This window comes from Harpia harpyja, chromosome 1 (assembly GCF_026419915.1).
Source record: "Harpia harpyja isolate bHarHar1 chromosome 1, bHarHar1 primary haplotype, whole genome shotgun sequence".
NCBI classification, from domain to species: Eukaryota; Metazoa; Chordata; class Aves; order Accipitriformes; family Accipitridae; genus Harpia; species Harpia harpyja.
In genome coordinates, this window is record NC_068940.1 from 40,153,116 (window position 1) to 40,167,265 (window position 14,150).

The 14,150-nt window shown below is 44.3% G+C and overlaps 2 protein-coding genes across 7 annotated transcripts; one reads left to right on the plus strand and one right to left on the minus strand.

Moving 5' to 3' along the window:
• Nucleotides 1–1,064: 1,064 nt before the first annotated feature.
• OSER1 (oxidative stress responsive serine rich 1) lies at nucleotides 1,065–8,516 on the minus strand. 5 transcript variants are annotated; one of them, XM_052788732.1, is made up of 4 exons: nucleotides 8,423–8,516; nucleotides 4,554–4,670; nucleotides 2,642–2,755; nucleotides 1,065–1,880 (listed from the first exon to the last, which is right to left on the minus strand). In XM_052788732.1, the coding sequence occupies exons 2-4, from the start codon at nucleotides 4,628–4,630 to the stop codon at nucleotides 1,187–1,189; spliced, it is 885 nt and encodes a 294-aa protein (XP_052644692.1). In that variant the 5' UTR covers nucleotides 4,631–4,670; nucleotides 8,423–8,516; the 3' UTR covers nucleotides 1,065–1,186. The 5 variants fall into 5 exon arrangements, with proteins under 5 accessions (XP_052644692.1, XP_052644716.1, XP_052644707.1 ...); XM_052788756.1 differs by having other exon boundaries at nucleotides 4,554–4,667; nucleotides 8,423–8,474; XM_052788747.1 differs by lacking the exon at nucleotides 8,423–8,516 and adding an exon at nucleotides 7,993–8,144.
• Nucleotides 8,453–13,588, plus strand: LOC128142573 (oxidative stress-responsive serine-rich protein 1-like). 2 transcript variants are annotated; one of them, XM_052788708.1, is made up of 4 exons: nucleotides 8,453–8,671; nucleotides 9,355–9,475; nucleotides 11,152–11,262; nucleotides 11,930–13,588. In XM_052788708.1, exons 1-4 carry the CDS (start codon nucleotides 8,476–8,478, stop codon nucleotides 12,612–12,614), a joined length of 1,113 nt encoding a protein of 370 aa, XP_052644668.1. In that variant the 5' UTR covers nucleotides 8,453–8,475; the 3' UTR covers nucleotides 12,615–13,588. The 2 variants fall into 2 exon arrangements, with proteins under 2 accessions (XP_052644668.1, XP_052644670.1); XM_052788710.1 differs by lacking the exon at nucleotides 8,453–8,671 and adding an exon at nucleotides 8,865–8,912.
• The last annotated feature ends 562 nt before the right edge of the window (nucleotides 13,589–14,150 follow it).

A 14,150-nucleotide genomic window follows, 5' to 3' on the forward strand; every position in this document is an offset into this window, starting at 1 on the left:
TTATGAAGAAGTAGATTTCAGGAAGAATGCAAGGCTCCACCAATGTTTTGAACCTGGACAAGGCATCTAAAGTGACAATGGTTTAGTAAAAAGACTGGAAGGGAGGAGAAAGAAAACACAGTGCTCAAGATTTCCCTACTGTGCAGCTGACAACTGTTCACTCAAGTCTATAGGTCTTAATTCTTGAAGGGTTATACTTGGTGTTATAGAGCAGGCTGAACAAAGCTAAAGAAAAAAAGCCAAAACCACAAGAGTGCATGAATTAAGACCACTGAAGTGAGGAAATGCTGTTTCAGCCTTCACAACACACTGAACAGAGTCCATCATCTCATTTTTCCTTTGGTTAACCGAAGAAGCAATCCCCCCGAAGAAAGCAGGGTATTTCTCATGCTGCAGACAAGTCTCTAAGGCCTGTTGGACATCCAACAAAAAGTTACCCTTGCTTTACATTTTCCACTAACCAACACTACAGAGATCAGAATAACCTCTTGAAACAATCTTGCTTTGATCATCCAAGTTTCTTTTCCTCATCAGGCAGCCTGGTAAGCAAATGTTATGTTAACCTAAGAGCATCTGACTACATTAACATCATCAAAGATAGGGCAGGAGGTGCAGCCGATCAGAAATAAAGCCTCTTTAGGCACAAAGAAATAACAATGCCTCCAACCGAAGAAAAGACAACTCTGTCTCCTGAATTTGCCTAGAGCGGAGTACCAAGAAGAGGACAGGAGATGGTCACTCCTTTATGAAATAAAATCAGAGGCACAAGCGTCCAAAACCACAAGTGTTAACCTGCGATCAAAGTGATTTCAAAGAAGCTGAATTACACCAAGTTTCTCACAATAAAAGCTCTCATCACCAAGCAATTGAGAGACTCTTCTCCTCCAACAAACCAAAACAAGAGGATTTTGAAAACGAAGTAGAATTTCCCAAGTGTTAGGTCCCTTACGTATAGGCAGGTACGCTCTAAACACATTCACTGTGTTTACTTCATTATCTATGCCAAACTTAAATGGTAATGCTTAAGCTGAGCTGTTTGTCCAGCTTAAATAACGAACATTAGCTAAGATGCAAAGAAGTGTTTTTATTGCAAGCACAGTGAGCAGGGAGTGGGCTGCATCTCACATGAGTGTGACTGAGGGCAGATTTAAACCACCCACCCTTCTGTTTTTAGTGCTCATTGCTGTCAGGTGTACATCATTTCTGCCATGTGAGACATTTTCTTTGGAATATACAAGTAATATTCCATGTATCCCGAAAGATCTTCAATAGTCACATCATCCACAAAGGCCCTGGCTTGCTCAGAGCAAGAGCGTGGAGAACTTGAGGGAGTTCTTGATGGCAAAGACTGGGAGTGATCCTCAGAAACTGTTCTTCTATCAGGTGCCAATGGGAGGGTGTTCTGCAAGCCAGAGAATTTGTACACTTCCATATCTTGCCATCGTTTACACTGACAGGCTTTATCTGCACATGCACATGGCTTATTTGTGTTCAGCTTGGACATAGATTGAAAATCAGAAAGCTCCGTAGTCTTTAGGCTTGCTTTGGATACTAGAGAAACGGCAGCTGCACAGTTCTCCTGTCTGTTCTCTGATGCCAACTGTGTAACAGAAGCTCCCAAAGACTCAACATCAGCTCCCTTCTGGCCAATGTCAGGAGCAATACTGCATCGTTCGTGTGCACAAGCTTCCTTTGGGACTGGCATCCCAAACCCACTGCTGTCGTCCTGGGCATCAATCTGACTCTTGTGCACTAGCTGGTTGCACGTGGAATGTGATTTTGTGCTGCAATGGATAAACTTTGGAGGATGAAGAATTGGAGACTTGGAACGCCTGCGACGCTGGGTTCTTACAACTCCTCTTGAAGGCTTCTTCATAGACCTACCAGGGAAAGATATGAAAGGGAGGGAAGATTTAGTAGAAGACTTATTGCTGGATTACAAATAACATTGGGGAAAATCTCTACTGTGTTTATACTGCATGCAAGAGCTTTAAGCTCAGAGTATTTGCTCAGGATATTCTGCTACCTTGGAATTTGACTTTGTTCTAGTCAAGCAGCTGTATAAAACGTAAAAGGAACACCTGAGAAATGAAACCAAAAGTGCATGCTTTTAAGGTTAGAAAATAAGTAAAGCATGTGAGACATGACAAAATAACCTCTAAGGGAATGACAAAGCACAAGAAGACAGCACAAAACTAATGAATCAAGGGCAAAGGGTGGTTTTGTTTCAGCAGGAGACGAGCATGAAGTTCTCCATAGACACTCCAGAAACCAATTCTTTATTTTAATCTAGTTCCCAAGGCACAGTGACAGCTTCTGCAATGTCAAACAACAATTGAAAGAGATGCATTCATGATTGTCTGATTCAAAAACAGCAGCTCAGGTTTATATTAAGAAACATCTATAATGTTTAGCAACCTATAACTGAACAGCATTTCCTTTCACTTCACATAATTGTAAATAAGAATAGTAGTCACATATGAACAGAAAAAGGTGGTGGAGAGTATTTCATATAGCCATTTAATAAAGAAAACTTGGGTCCCTTGTTTAGGAGCGTAGTTACCAGAAACTTTGTCTATTTAAAATTCCCTTTCAACGCAGTATCATTTGAAGTAGTCTGATAATGCCAAGCTTCTCTTACCCATGCCAGGTTTCCTTAGAAGTACACACATTCTTAGGTTTGGTTTCATCTGACACTGTTCTAACTAGTGCTCTTGGACTTGTCCCTTCACCCACAGAGAGAGATGCAGTAGATCTGTGAAAGACAGAATGAAAACTTATCAGCCTAAATTGGTTAGCATTATGAGTACGAAAAAACTTATGAATCTTCTTTCCCACAAAAGATTGCTCCAAATCATTTACACTATGTCTTAAAAGACCTGTCCACAAAGACGACCCAAATCAGAAAGAGAGTGTTTACACATCCCTATTTCAAAAGTTTGTATAACAGACTCTTTCACCAAACATGATGCCATTCAGCAACTAGACTGCAAATCCAAACTCCACATGTCAATGACAAAGCACACACAATGGCTAAATTTCAGTTTCCCGGGAGAGGGGAGGGGAAAAACACCATCACTGAAGAAACACGTCTCTTTTTCCAGAGACAAATCAGCCATTCTTTCCTAAAAATAAATGTTCTTTGGACATAAATAGACTTTGTTTAACTGAAGAACACTTAAGCCTCTGTCTAGGACGACATAAGCTAAAACTCTTCATACTATTGCAAGTTCAGTCACTTGAGCAACAGAGTTGTGTCAGATCTTCAACTGTTATTCAAGCCAGGGACCTTGGAAGATTTACTAGTTTTTGTGGTGCTACAAATTCTTCCCAAACTCCCATTTTCAAGTAGCTGTAATAATCCCAAGAACAATTTTTCCAAGTTGTGACTTCACATATTACACTGGAATCCACAAAGAAATGATTTTCCAAATTGTATGTTAAATTAGTTTGTAAGCAGGGCAGATTCCCTGACAAGCAGTCCCCACACACCAATCTAGGATAGGGTTAACTGATATTTAATAGAGTCCAAACTGTTAGTCAAACATCTGCTATTTTCCATTTGAAGGACAATGAACACAGAGCAGAAAATTGAAGGCCAACAGTAAAAACTCCAAAGTAATTAAGTACACCTGACTGGGGCATGGGACTAGACATACTGAAGAAATGAGAGGCATTTGCATGGTGATTCATTTCTAACAAGTTTAATTACTTAAATGAAAGATAACTTTAGAAGCCCGTCTACTCACGGTCTAAGTTCTACGGTAATTCTAATTATCACCTTAGTATTTATTTACATACTGCCTTACCTACAATTTCATTTCAGTTACCAGCATAATTGCATCACTGACAGTAGCTTACTGAAACACAGTACTATACAAGTAATATGTAATGGCGCATGTTTGTCAGCACCCCCCCCCCCCCCCGATAAAAATGATCATCACCAACAGAAGACACATGCTGCTTGTGTTCTGCCACCTGGGACAGGGAGGGTAAGTGACACGTCAGATCTCCCACAAAACAAGACAACACAAAAAGCATTCTTTCCCATTTAGTGATTTTGGTTATAAATAGGAAATTTGTAAGTGACAGCAATGAAAATAGTTTGTGTGGGAATCATGCACTGCATCTAATGCTCTCCTTTACTGACATGGAAAGAACATTTCTCTCCTGGGAAAAGATGGGAGTTTATTCTCATGACAGGCCTTCAGAGCCATGACAATATGCTAACTTCAATAGTAGAGTTCTAGTGCTATGGACATAACCACTGGCAGCCAGATTCACACCAAAATTAGTTTCAAGCATATTGTCAACTGCTGACTATTGTTAGGTTTGTTTCAAGCCTGTTGGGAGCCAACAGTGATCAAACAAATTACAATTCCTTGAGAAGTGCAGTCTACAGCTAGTGAATTTATTTCAGTTTAACTACAATGAAGGCTTTCAGTGCCTAACCTTTTGCAATTACCTCACTCCTTCAAATTTAACAGCAAGGGTGTTCCCTTCGAGCCCATTTGTAATGTGTTAACTCTGTACCTCCCTGTGGTGTTACTTACCCAGCTGTGTCAACTCTTAGCTTTTTGAATGCTGTCTGCAGGCTTTCCTCTTCTCCATCCTTAGCTTCTGTTTTCATTATTGGGATGGCCAGAAGGTGACAGAGTTACCATGTACTGCTACAAGCAGAAAAAAAGACATATGAAAATAAGGACCAATGCCTTGTTAAAAACATTAGTTGCCCAGCAGCATCATAATACATGAAAATAAACTCAAAATAGCACACTGAGTGCACAAAGCTGAGGTCATTCTAGTAGAACATTTTTGAAAGTTGATTCAGAAGCAGCCTTATGATACCAAAGAATGGAACAAATAGTCTCTTGTACAACTGCACAGGTGAATTAGCAATTTAAAGTAAAATTTGGTGTCAATGTGTCTTGCACATCCATTACAGACTCTTCTATTTGTCTTACAGTGATACCAGAATAATTCCAGAAGAGGTAAAAGGCGAGAAGGAACAACAGCATTAGAAACGGTTGACTTTCTACAACTGCTACTACTAGTCTACTTTGGGACTTGATGTTACATATATACTAAAAAAAAAACAAAACCCAACAAATTTTTCTTAAAACAAGATAAAGTTTTAAGCAAACAAAATTTTTTGATCTTATGTCTAATCCCAGCAAGAGTTACGCTATCCTATCAGAACATGGTATTTTGATTACCAATAGCCGTTAAAATTTTCTCTTATCGGCTCTCGAACAACTACAAACACAAATAAGAGTACAAACAGCAAATGGTAGGCCTTGTTTTAAATTTTAAAAAGAAATTGATAAAAACTGGCAAACTGGCTGATGTATTTTCTTCTTAAAACCACCCTGGCCATCATTTAATCTAGCTACAAAGGAATCTCAAATCTTTCTAAACTTGATGCTCTTCAGTGCCTTACAGTTCTGCAGTCACATGCACATCCTACACCAGCCATGCTTCTGCTAAAAAAACACTCGATAAAGGCTTGATTCCTTAGCATGGCTTTGCTTTTGCTGAGCAGAAACCACTGACAGTAGCAAGTCTCAGTTCTACACCAGACTACCTCAAGCTCAGTATTTGTTGAAGTTTACCTGGCTGATTAGCCTGCTTCGTTTAATGCTTTTGACTTCACTACTTCTGGAAAAACAGGGCCATTTGGTGTGGGTGCCTTTACTGCAAGAGCCTTTGGCCACACTGTATGGGTTGCGAAGAGATCATCTTCTCAGTCTTTTTTTTTAAATTACAAGGCTGTCATACTTGACAACATTCTACAACATTCTTGTTTTGGTAGACAAGGGGAGAGCAGTGGATATTTTCTACCTGGACTTCAGTAAGGCTTTTGACACTGTCTCCCACAAGACCCTCATACAGAAGATGATGAAGCATAGGCTGAGCAGTCAGTGAGGTGGACTGAAAAGTGGCTGAACACCTGGGCCCTGAGGGTGGTGATCAGTGGCACAAAGTCCAGCTGGAGTTCAGTAACTAGTGGTGTACCCTGGGGGTCAATACTGTGTCCAGTCCTGTTTAACATCTTCGTTAATGATCTGGATGATGTGACAGAGTGTACCTTCAGCAAGGTTGCTGATGACACCAAACTGCAATGAGTGGCTGATACACCAGAGGGACCTTGACAGGCTGGAGAAAGGGGCCAACAGGAACCTCACGAACTTCAACAAGGGGAAGTGCAAAGCCCTGCCCCGAGGGAGGAACAAGCCCATGTGCCCAGTACAGCTTTGCAGAGAAGGCCCTAGGGGTCCTGGTAGACACCAGGATGGACGTCAGCCAGCAGTGTGCCCTTGTGACAAAGGGACTAACGGTATCCTGGGCTGCAGGTCAAGGGAACTGATCCTTCCTTCTATTTAGCACTGGTGAGGCCACAGCTAGAGTGCTGTGTCCAACACTGGGCTCCCCACTACAAGAGAGACACTGACATGTTGGAGAGAATTCAGTGAAGGGCCACTAAGATGATGAAGGGACTGGAGCATCTCTCCTATGTTGAAAGGCTGAGAGAGCTGGGACTGTTCAGCCAAGAGAAGAAAAGGCTCAGGAGGGATCTCGTCAATGTATATAAATACCTGAAGGGTGGGTACAGAGAGGACAGAGCCAGGCTCTTCTCAGTGGTGCCCAGTGACAGGACCAGAGGCCACCAAAACACAGGAGGTGCTGTCTGAGCATAAAGAAACACTTCTTTGCTGTGAGGGCTACTGTGCACCAGCACAGGCTGCCCCGGGAGGCTGTGGAGTCTCCCTCCTCAGAGATATTCAAAAGCTATCTGGACGCAGTCCTGGGCAAGTGGCTCGGGGTGGCCCTCCTTGAGCAGGGGGGTTGGACCTCCAGGGATCTCTGCCAGCCTCAACTGCTCTGTGATTGTGTATCTTCCTGAAGCTCTAACAATCCGTTACAAAGGTAACTATCCAAACCCAGCAAATGATAACAGCTCTTGTAAGAACACCACACTTACACAGAGCACTAACTCTACCTAATAATACAGCAATAATGCCTACATTAGTACTACTTCTACCAACTAAGCACCAGCTTTTTTGTAGCATGGAAAAGAAACAGTCTCGGTGAAGAGAGAGGAGTAATCTGAACCTCTGCAGCTCAGTTACTTATGCAGTACAGAGTGGTACTTTCTGCTCCCTCACAACCTCATTCCTGTTGGAGGTGGCAGCTCTCCCCGCTGTTGTTCCAGCTGCTCGCTCTGCTATGATTTCATCTGGATGCCCTGTATTGCAGATAGCTATTATGACACACGCAGAAGGATAATGTATCATAACAACTTCAAGGCACACGTTGTCCAGTGAGTCAGACAGCAAGTAAACATGAGAGGAGGAAGCAAACGCCGAGACTGACAATAGGATGCTCATCTGAGCAAGTTATTATTTTATATACTCTCTTAGTTAAATACTACTGCTCTGGTGAAACATATGGTCCCTATGTCAGTAAGATTTTTGCTTGACCCAAAAAGAAGAGTCTTTAAAATAAAAAAATTCAGCCTACAACCTTTTTTTTTTTAAATACCAAACCTCTGTATTACATAACCTTAGTAAGAAGGTGAGAGTAAGAAGTTTTTAAATCACTGTACATTATTCAAAACATACTACCAGTTCTAGACTAAATATTTTATCATGCTGCCCTTCATCACTAACACAGTAAACCCTCAAAGCGACACCAAATTTATTCAGATAAAAACCCACCTACTCTGTGATAACTAAGTATAAGCTTAAGCATTTTAGACACACCAGCCAACTAGCACCGATAACAAGAAACAATTCATTACTGTGAAAAACAACCAGAGTTCAATGTTGTGTCAAAAAACACATTGAAACTTATGTTCTTCACCTCCTAGGGGAAGACACATCCATCCTTTCCCATTTTATTTTCAGCTATTTCCCAGCAATACAGGGCTACCAACCCAGCTCGGCACACTGCAGGGCATTCGCCACTACTCCATACGACGGTACAATGCACCAGCAGTTCCATTTGGCTTTAAAGACGGGCACGTAAAGGGATTAAAAGCTCCCCGACGTTCACGGCCAAGGCCTTCAGCAGCAGGAGCAGCGCACCGAACGGGGACACAGGGAAACCCTGGGGCAGCACACGGGCAGGGGGACGAGCGGCAGCGGTGCGGACACCCCGGCCCCGCAGCTCCGGGCGAACCCTGCCGCCGGCGCTCGGTGCCGACCCTCGGCGGGAGGGGGGGGGGGGGGGAGGCCCAGCCGGCGGCGGGGTGACTCAGCACCGCCGGGGCTTTCCCCAGAGGCCTCCACCCCCGCGAAGGGACCGGCGGCGGCTCCGGAGACCCGCGAGGGAGGGGGACGCGACGGCCCCACCGGCGCTGGCCGCCGGCGGAGAGAGGAGGGACCCGCGCAGGGGAAGGCGCCCCACCGCCCACACTCACCGCGCTCGCCCGAGGGCCGGACCCGCCGGACCGGGCCGCGCCGCGCCGCCGGGATGAGACCCGCCCCCTCCCACCGGAAGCAACGGCGGGGGGGCGGGGCCAGCGCCGCTCAGCGCACGCGCCCTCGGCAGGGCGGGGGAAACGGGGCGCCCGCGCCTGCGCGCCCCCGCGGGGCGGTGACTTCACTTCCTGTTGTGCTCCGCGACCACCCCCCTCCTCAACCCCCCCCGCCCCGGGCGCGAGGCGGCGGTGAGTGACACCCCCGGGGGGGGGGGCGGGGGCCGGGGGCGGCCCCCCCCGGAGAGCGCCCCGACGGCCCCGGGGAGCGGGGGGGAGGGGCGGGGCCTCCGCGGGCCTTCCCGCCGAGGCGGTGAGGAGAGGCCCCGGGGGAGCTGGCGGAGCCGTGAGGGGACGCGGGGGGGGGGGGGGGCGGGAAACGGCGGCCTCGGGAGGTGAAGCGTTGCGCTGCCAGGGGCTACGGGGCCTTCGGGTAGGCGGGGGGTGCGGCGGCAGCAGCGTGGGGCCTCTTGGGGGTCCGGCGTGGGTTCCCTTCCCCTGGCCGGTGCGGCTGTCACGGCGGGAGGTCGCGCAGGGACGAGGCGGCGGCGGCGGCAGCGCCCAGCTGTCCCTGGCTCTGCTGGCGGAGCCCCCCTCGCCGCCCCAGCCGGAGTCGTGCTAGTTGGCGGGGTATGTGTCGCCGGCTCACCCGGTGAAGTGAAAAAAACAACAGACGCGTCGTTATTTTTGACCCAGGCTGTGCCTGTTCTGAGGAGCGCGGGGTTTGGAGCTCACGGTGAAAAGTGAAGGCAGGTCTGGGCAGCGGGCAGTGAGAACGAGCCGAAGAACGAGCATCCGTTACACGTGTCATTTCAGGTTTGTAGAGACCATGTGTGTTCAGACCTCAACACCAGATCCTAACTTATGTATTTCAGTTTATTCTATATGGCACAGCTGGTTACACACTGAGAGCCCATCAATGGACTTGGAAGCTAAAGATGAAGAGGAAGAGAGTCTGCAAACGGCTTTCAAAAAGCTGAGAGTGGATGCAGCAGGGTAAGTGAGCAACAAAAAGGACTGTCTAATTTGTCAGTTTCTTATTACATATTTGTATTTGTTTTCTGTTATTTTGAATCTCAAATGTCATTTGGTGAGAGGTTCCTTGCTCTCCAAGAGGAGACAACTGCCTCGCTTCACGTGAAATGCAGTCGTTATAACTGCCTACTAGACAAAGCAGTACTTTATTACTGACTAATTTTGACACAGTATCCAACTGAAATTACACAGCGATTGTATGAAAACGTGAAATGACTTGCCCAAAGCAGTGAACCCGCTCTTAACTGTTGTGGTAGCCAAAGTCACCTTGCGCGATACAGAACTTGTTTGTCCATTCATGTAAATGCTGGTGTCTTCAGCCATGTTATCAGCCTTGACTATAGTGCATGAAGATTTGCTTGGAAAGCGTCTGAAGGACAGCACCATCACTTCATAGTGTGCTGGAGAGCCCAGTCTCACTGGAAATTGTCAGGCTAAATATGAGCACTGATCATTTCTGATTTCGGGGGATTTTGTAGAGTAAAATGTCTGCAGACAGTCTTATACTAAAAACTTACTCCAGAACACGCTGGGTATACTGATAATATATAGTATAAGCATCCTCCTTAAAAGTAGGAGTCAATAAAATTATGCAGTCTAACACTTTGTGAGGTGGTTCACTTGAAGCCTTTTGAGAATTCACAGACACAAGAGAAAGCTCTGTATTGATAATTAATGTTACCTCGTGAATTCATCTCCGTAGCCACCAATACTGTGAACTCATGACTTCCTCTGCATGTTGAAATACATTTTGCTTTGCTACTTGTTTCGTCTGCTTCAGGAGGTTCTGTTAAATGTGGAAAAAAATAGCTGTTCTCTGACAAGGAGCTATGCTTGTTAAGCGTACCACTTCTGATGTCTTACCAGTGACAGACTATGTGGAATTCTGGTCGATTCCTGATGATATCTTCTTAGGCATAAAAAGATCTTGTTTTGCAGGCATATGTTTTGAACAGCTTGAGTCTTGTGACTAATCCCCTAAGATCAACTTTGGGCAGAGTACTTGGGCTCTTCTGCTAGGATTTCAGCCTCGTTTCTTATGATTTCCTATCCGGCGTTCCAAATCACACATACAGCCATCATAAATACAAATTTGCTTGCTGAGGCATTTATGTTTGTTGTCTGGACCTCTAGAGCCAGATTTTTTTTTCATTCTATGTTTATCTGGGAAATCTAATGAGAAATAAATTAGTAATCTCTCCGTGTCTGTTGTTGTACCTCATGCACTGCTCCACTGACGACTCCTCAGCCTGCTGCTATGGGTTCCAGACTTTGCATTTTAGATGAGTAGGCGTCTATCTTTAACAACTATTGTCTGACAAGAACATTTGGAAACTGAGTTTACATTCCTTTAATGTGTCATTTTGGTCCAAATAGGGCATGACATCAGCCTCTGGGCATTTTGGCCTCCTTTCATTTCATCTCACCTATCTTTAGACGCTTGACAGAGGTCAGTGTAGTAAGAGTGGTTAGATAAATCTCTGTCATATCCTGTCTCTAGCCACTGACTATAGAGGAAGTCAAGGCTGCAAACTTACGTGTCTTAGCTAAGCATCTAAAGCGAATAGGCTGAATCTAGACCTCTGAAGCAGTATGTTTAGGCATTACTGTAATGTGACGTTTCCCTTTTTACTCAGATGTATTGCAGCTCTGTCTGTGGGCGACGGGACGATTCTCAGAACACCGATAAGAGCAGCCACAGATGGAGCCAAGCAACAGACTGTCTGCTCAAAGGAAGCGTGGCATGGGTAAAATACCATTCACTGCACTGTGCATGTGCTTCTGGTTTGAGACACTTAACACTTGTGTACTGTTTCCAGTGAAAGTGGTTGTTAATTAGTTGCTTCAACATATCTTTTTTCTCCTTTCTATTACAAAACTTTACCATAAGTGTTTGATATGATGTTTTTTAAGGGGCTTTCGTCAAAGACTTTAAAAACAATATTGCCTCTTAGAGAGGGTACCTAGAACTTCCTTCTCCACTGATTGCCTCAGAAGTCCTTTTCTTCAAGTCTTATACCTTTGCAATCCCCTCTCACCTCTTTCTCGGGTTATTTTATTTCTGTTTTGAAGTACCTGCGTATTCAGTGCGATTCTGCCAGCAGCTCCAATTGATATCCAGGTTCTGCACTACAGTTCCGTTTGGGATGACAAAGTATCATTTGCTTAACACAGAAGATTTGGGGGGAAGTGCCTTTAAATAAGGACTGTTTCTATGTGTCTTTCCTTTGGGGGAGCCCCAGTTTCTTCAGACTCCTCCACTGTTCGTGTCAAAGATTGTAAGTGACCAGCCACCTGACTTTTCTAAGCAGAAAAAAAACATCTCAAAAATGTTTTTAGCCACATTTTAGAGCTTATTGAGCTATGGTGTAGATTCTGGAGTTACCTACTTGCTCACCTGTTATAACCCTGCAGGTGTGTGAGAAAGCCTTCCAGAGGATCAGCAAGAGTCCCACGTCGCAGACGCTCAAAGTCTCCTGTCCTGCATCCTCCCAAGTTTACGTATTGCAATATGAAAGCCAACAACCAGCTGAAACACAAAACCCAGGCAGACACATCAAAGGGTAGTATCAGTTCAGACATTTTTGTTACAGCAGAACACGGTACGAAGGACAGGCACGATTCTCACTTTGAGGCCAGTGATGACAGAACTGAACCTTTGGAAGCTTTCACCACCGAAGAGCCTTTGGAGAAGTCAAGAGGGAATTGCCCTACTCTCTCCTCATCCTTTGAAACTAGCTTGCATTCTAGCCAAACCTCAGATTTCCAGTCCTTATCCATGCTTAGCAACGGCAGGCAGTGCCCTTGTACGGACAAGAATTGCCAGTGCAAACAGTGGCGAACCATGGAAGTGTACTCTTTCTCTGGCTTGCGGAGCGTCCTGTCAGAATGCGAAAAGGCAGTCCTAGGAGTCCATGCCCAGTCTCTTCAAAATAGATCCCCTTGTGGGACAGCCTCATCAGGTTCTCCTAGATCTTGTTCTGAGCAAGCTCGAGCCTTTGTGGATGACGTGACTATTGAAGATCTTTCTGGATACATGGAATACTACTTATATATTCCCAAGAAAATGTCTCACATGGCAGAAATGATGTATACTTGACTGAAAGCAATAGAGAATCCTGAATCAGAGTTTGTGATAACGATTGGGTTAAATGCCTTGTTAGTGCCATGTTTTCACTGTTGTGCGTTTCAGCAAATGTTTCTTTGCCTCATACAGTTCAGTTTTCTACTAAAATGAAAAATGGAATATAGTTTCTGAGCTTAGTTCTAAAAAGAATGCACTAAAGTCTCTGAATACCTTAACAAAAGCACTGTAGATCAAATGAACTTCCTTTGTTTTTCGGTTTGTGCTGTGGATATTCAAGCTCTGTATGCTGTTTTCACTATGTCTTGAGAGAAGAAAAAAAAAAAAGCATTTTAGGTTTTTTTCTGAAATTTTGCAATGTTTGGAAGGTTCATTCTTAATGTGTCCCAGTACTTAAGAGAAATGTTTCATAGTCACAGCTCTATCCTCCTCATGCTACTCAAGAGAGAAGAATGAGAAGGCATCCAGTATTTTGCATAGGATGGATTTCCTTTCCTTGAACACTGTCTGCCTCCTTTTTAGTTGAATCAAATTGTGAATGCTTCCTCCTCACAAATCTGTTGGGAGGTCCAGAATGTGCGGGTGTGTGCTTGGACCCTTTCATAATCTAACTAGCTCACTCTTAAGCAGTTCTATTTTTCTGCAGATAAGTGAAGCTCTTAGAAGCAAAAATATATTTTGTTATTTGTGCTTTACAGATGGAATAATTTAGCGAGGAGTGAAGCAGGCTAACAGTTTTTTTGGGCCACGCTGTCTCAGAAATGGAGATGGTGGAGCCATCTATACAGGTTGTTTCTGAGTATGTTTGATACACAAAGCAGTGTGGAAAGAGGGTAAACAAGAAGTGTGTATCATACAGGCTTTGTGGTGTAAAGCTATAACATTCCTTCTGGTTGAAAATATTGAAATGAAAAATTTTGTTGCTGAGACTTGCATTAATAAACGTTTGTCAAAACCCAGCAAATTAAAGACTGAATAATTTGACTTGCTCTTATCTCCCCTCAAGACCTATTTTTTAAAAAAAAACCAACCGAAAAGCCTGCTTTCAGCGTCAGCTGTACGCACATGCTAAACAACCGTATTTGAGTAAAATACTGCGGTTTTTACTTACATGCTTAAAAATTAGTGGTCAGCAAGCCAAGGAGTCACAAGCAGTTGTATAAAAATAGATTGTAGCAGATGTAGACAGTTGGCCTTGTATTCTGTGCTAGAGAAGTCTCAGACATTCTAGATGATAATCGTTGTCTGCAGATTTTACTCTAATCATCCCTAAAATTTACACTACGAATCCAGGAAGTTCAGATTTAAAGTTCAAATAAATCCAAATAAGTTAACATAAGAATACAACTAAAACTTATTTTGCTCTTAAGTGTCATACAGTTATTTAGCATGTGATACTGGGTTGTACTCTCAAATTAAATTTAACTGATACCTAATTTTTCTCCGGTTAGTACTTCACTGTCACCTTCCCTTCACCTTCCTCTTCCAGCGCTATCCAGCATACACACAGACACACAGTTTTGGTTTTCTTCACTTTCCCTTCTTTCTCCC

Excerpts from the sequence above, each read along its gene's own strand:
- OSER1 (XM_052788732.1), bottom strand. The coding sequence starts at position 4,630 with ATGAAAACAGAAGCTAAGGATGGAGAAGAGGAAAGCCTGCAGACAGCA. Across the intron at positions 2,756-4,553 it reads CTAAGAGTTGACACAGCTGG|ATCTACTGCATCTCTCTCTG; the intron begins GTAAGTAACACC and ends TGTCTTTCACAG. Across the intron at positions 1,881-2,641 it reads TCTAAGGAAACCTGGCATGG|GTCTATGAAGAAGCCTTCAA; the intron begins GTAAGAGAAGCT and ends TTTCCCTGGTAG.
- LOC128142573 (XM_052788708.1), top strand. The coding sequence starts at position 8,476 with ATGAGACCCGCCCCCTCCCACCGGAAGCAACGGCGGGGGGGCGGGGCC. Across the intron at positions 8,672-9,354 it reads GCCCCGGGCGCGAGGCGGCG|TTTATTCTATATGGCACAGC; the intron begins GTGAGTGACACC and ends TATGTATTTCAG. Across the intron at positions 11,263-11,929 it reads TCAAAGGAAGCGTGGCATGG|GTGTGTGAGAAAGCCTTCCA; the intron begins GTAAAATACCAT and ends ATAACCCTGCAG.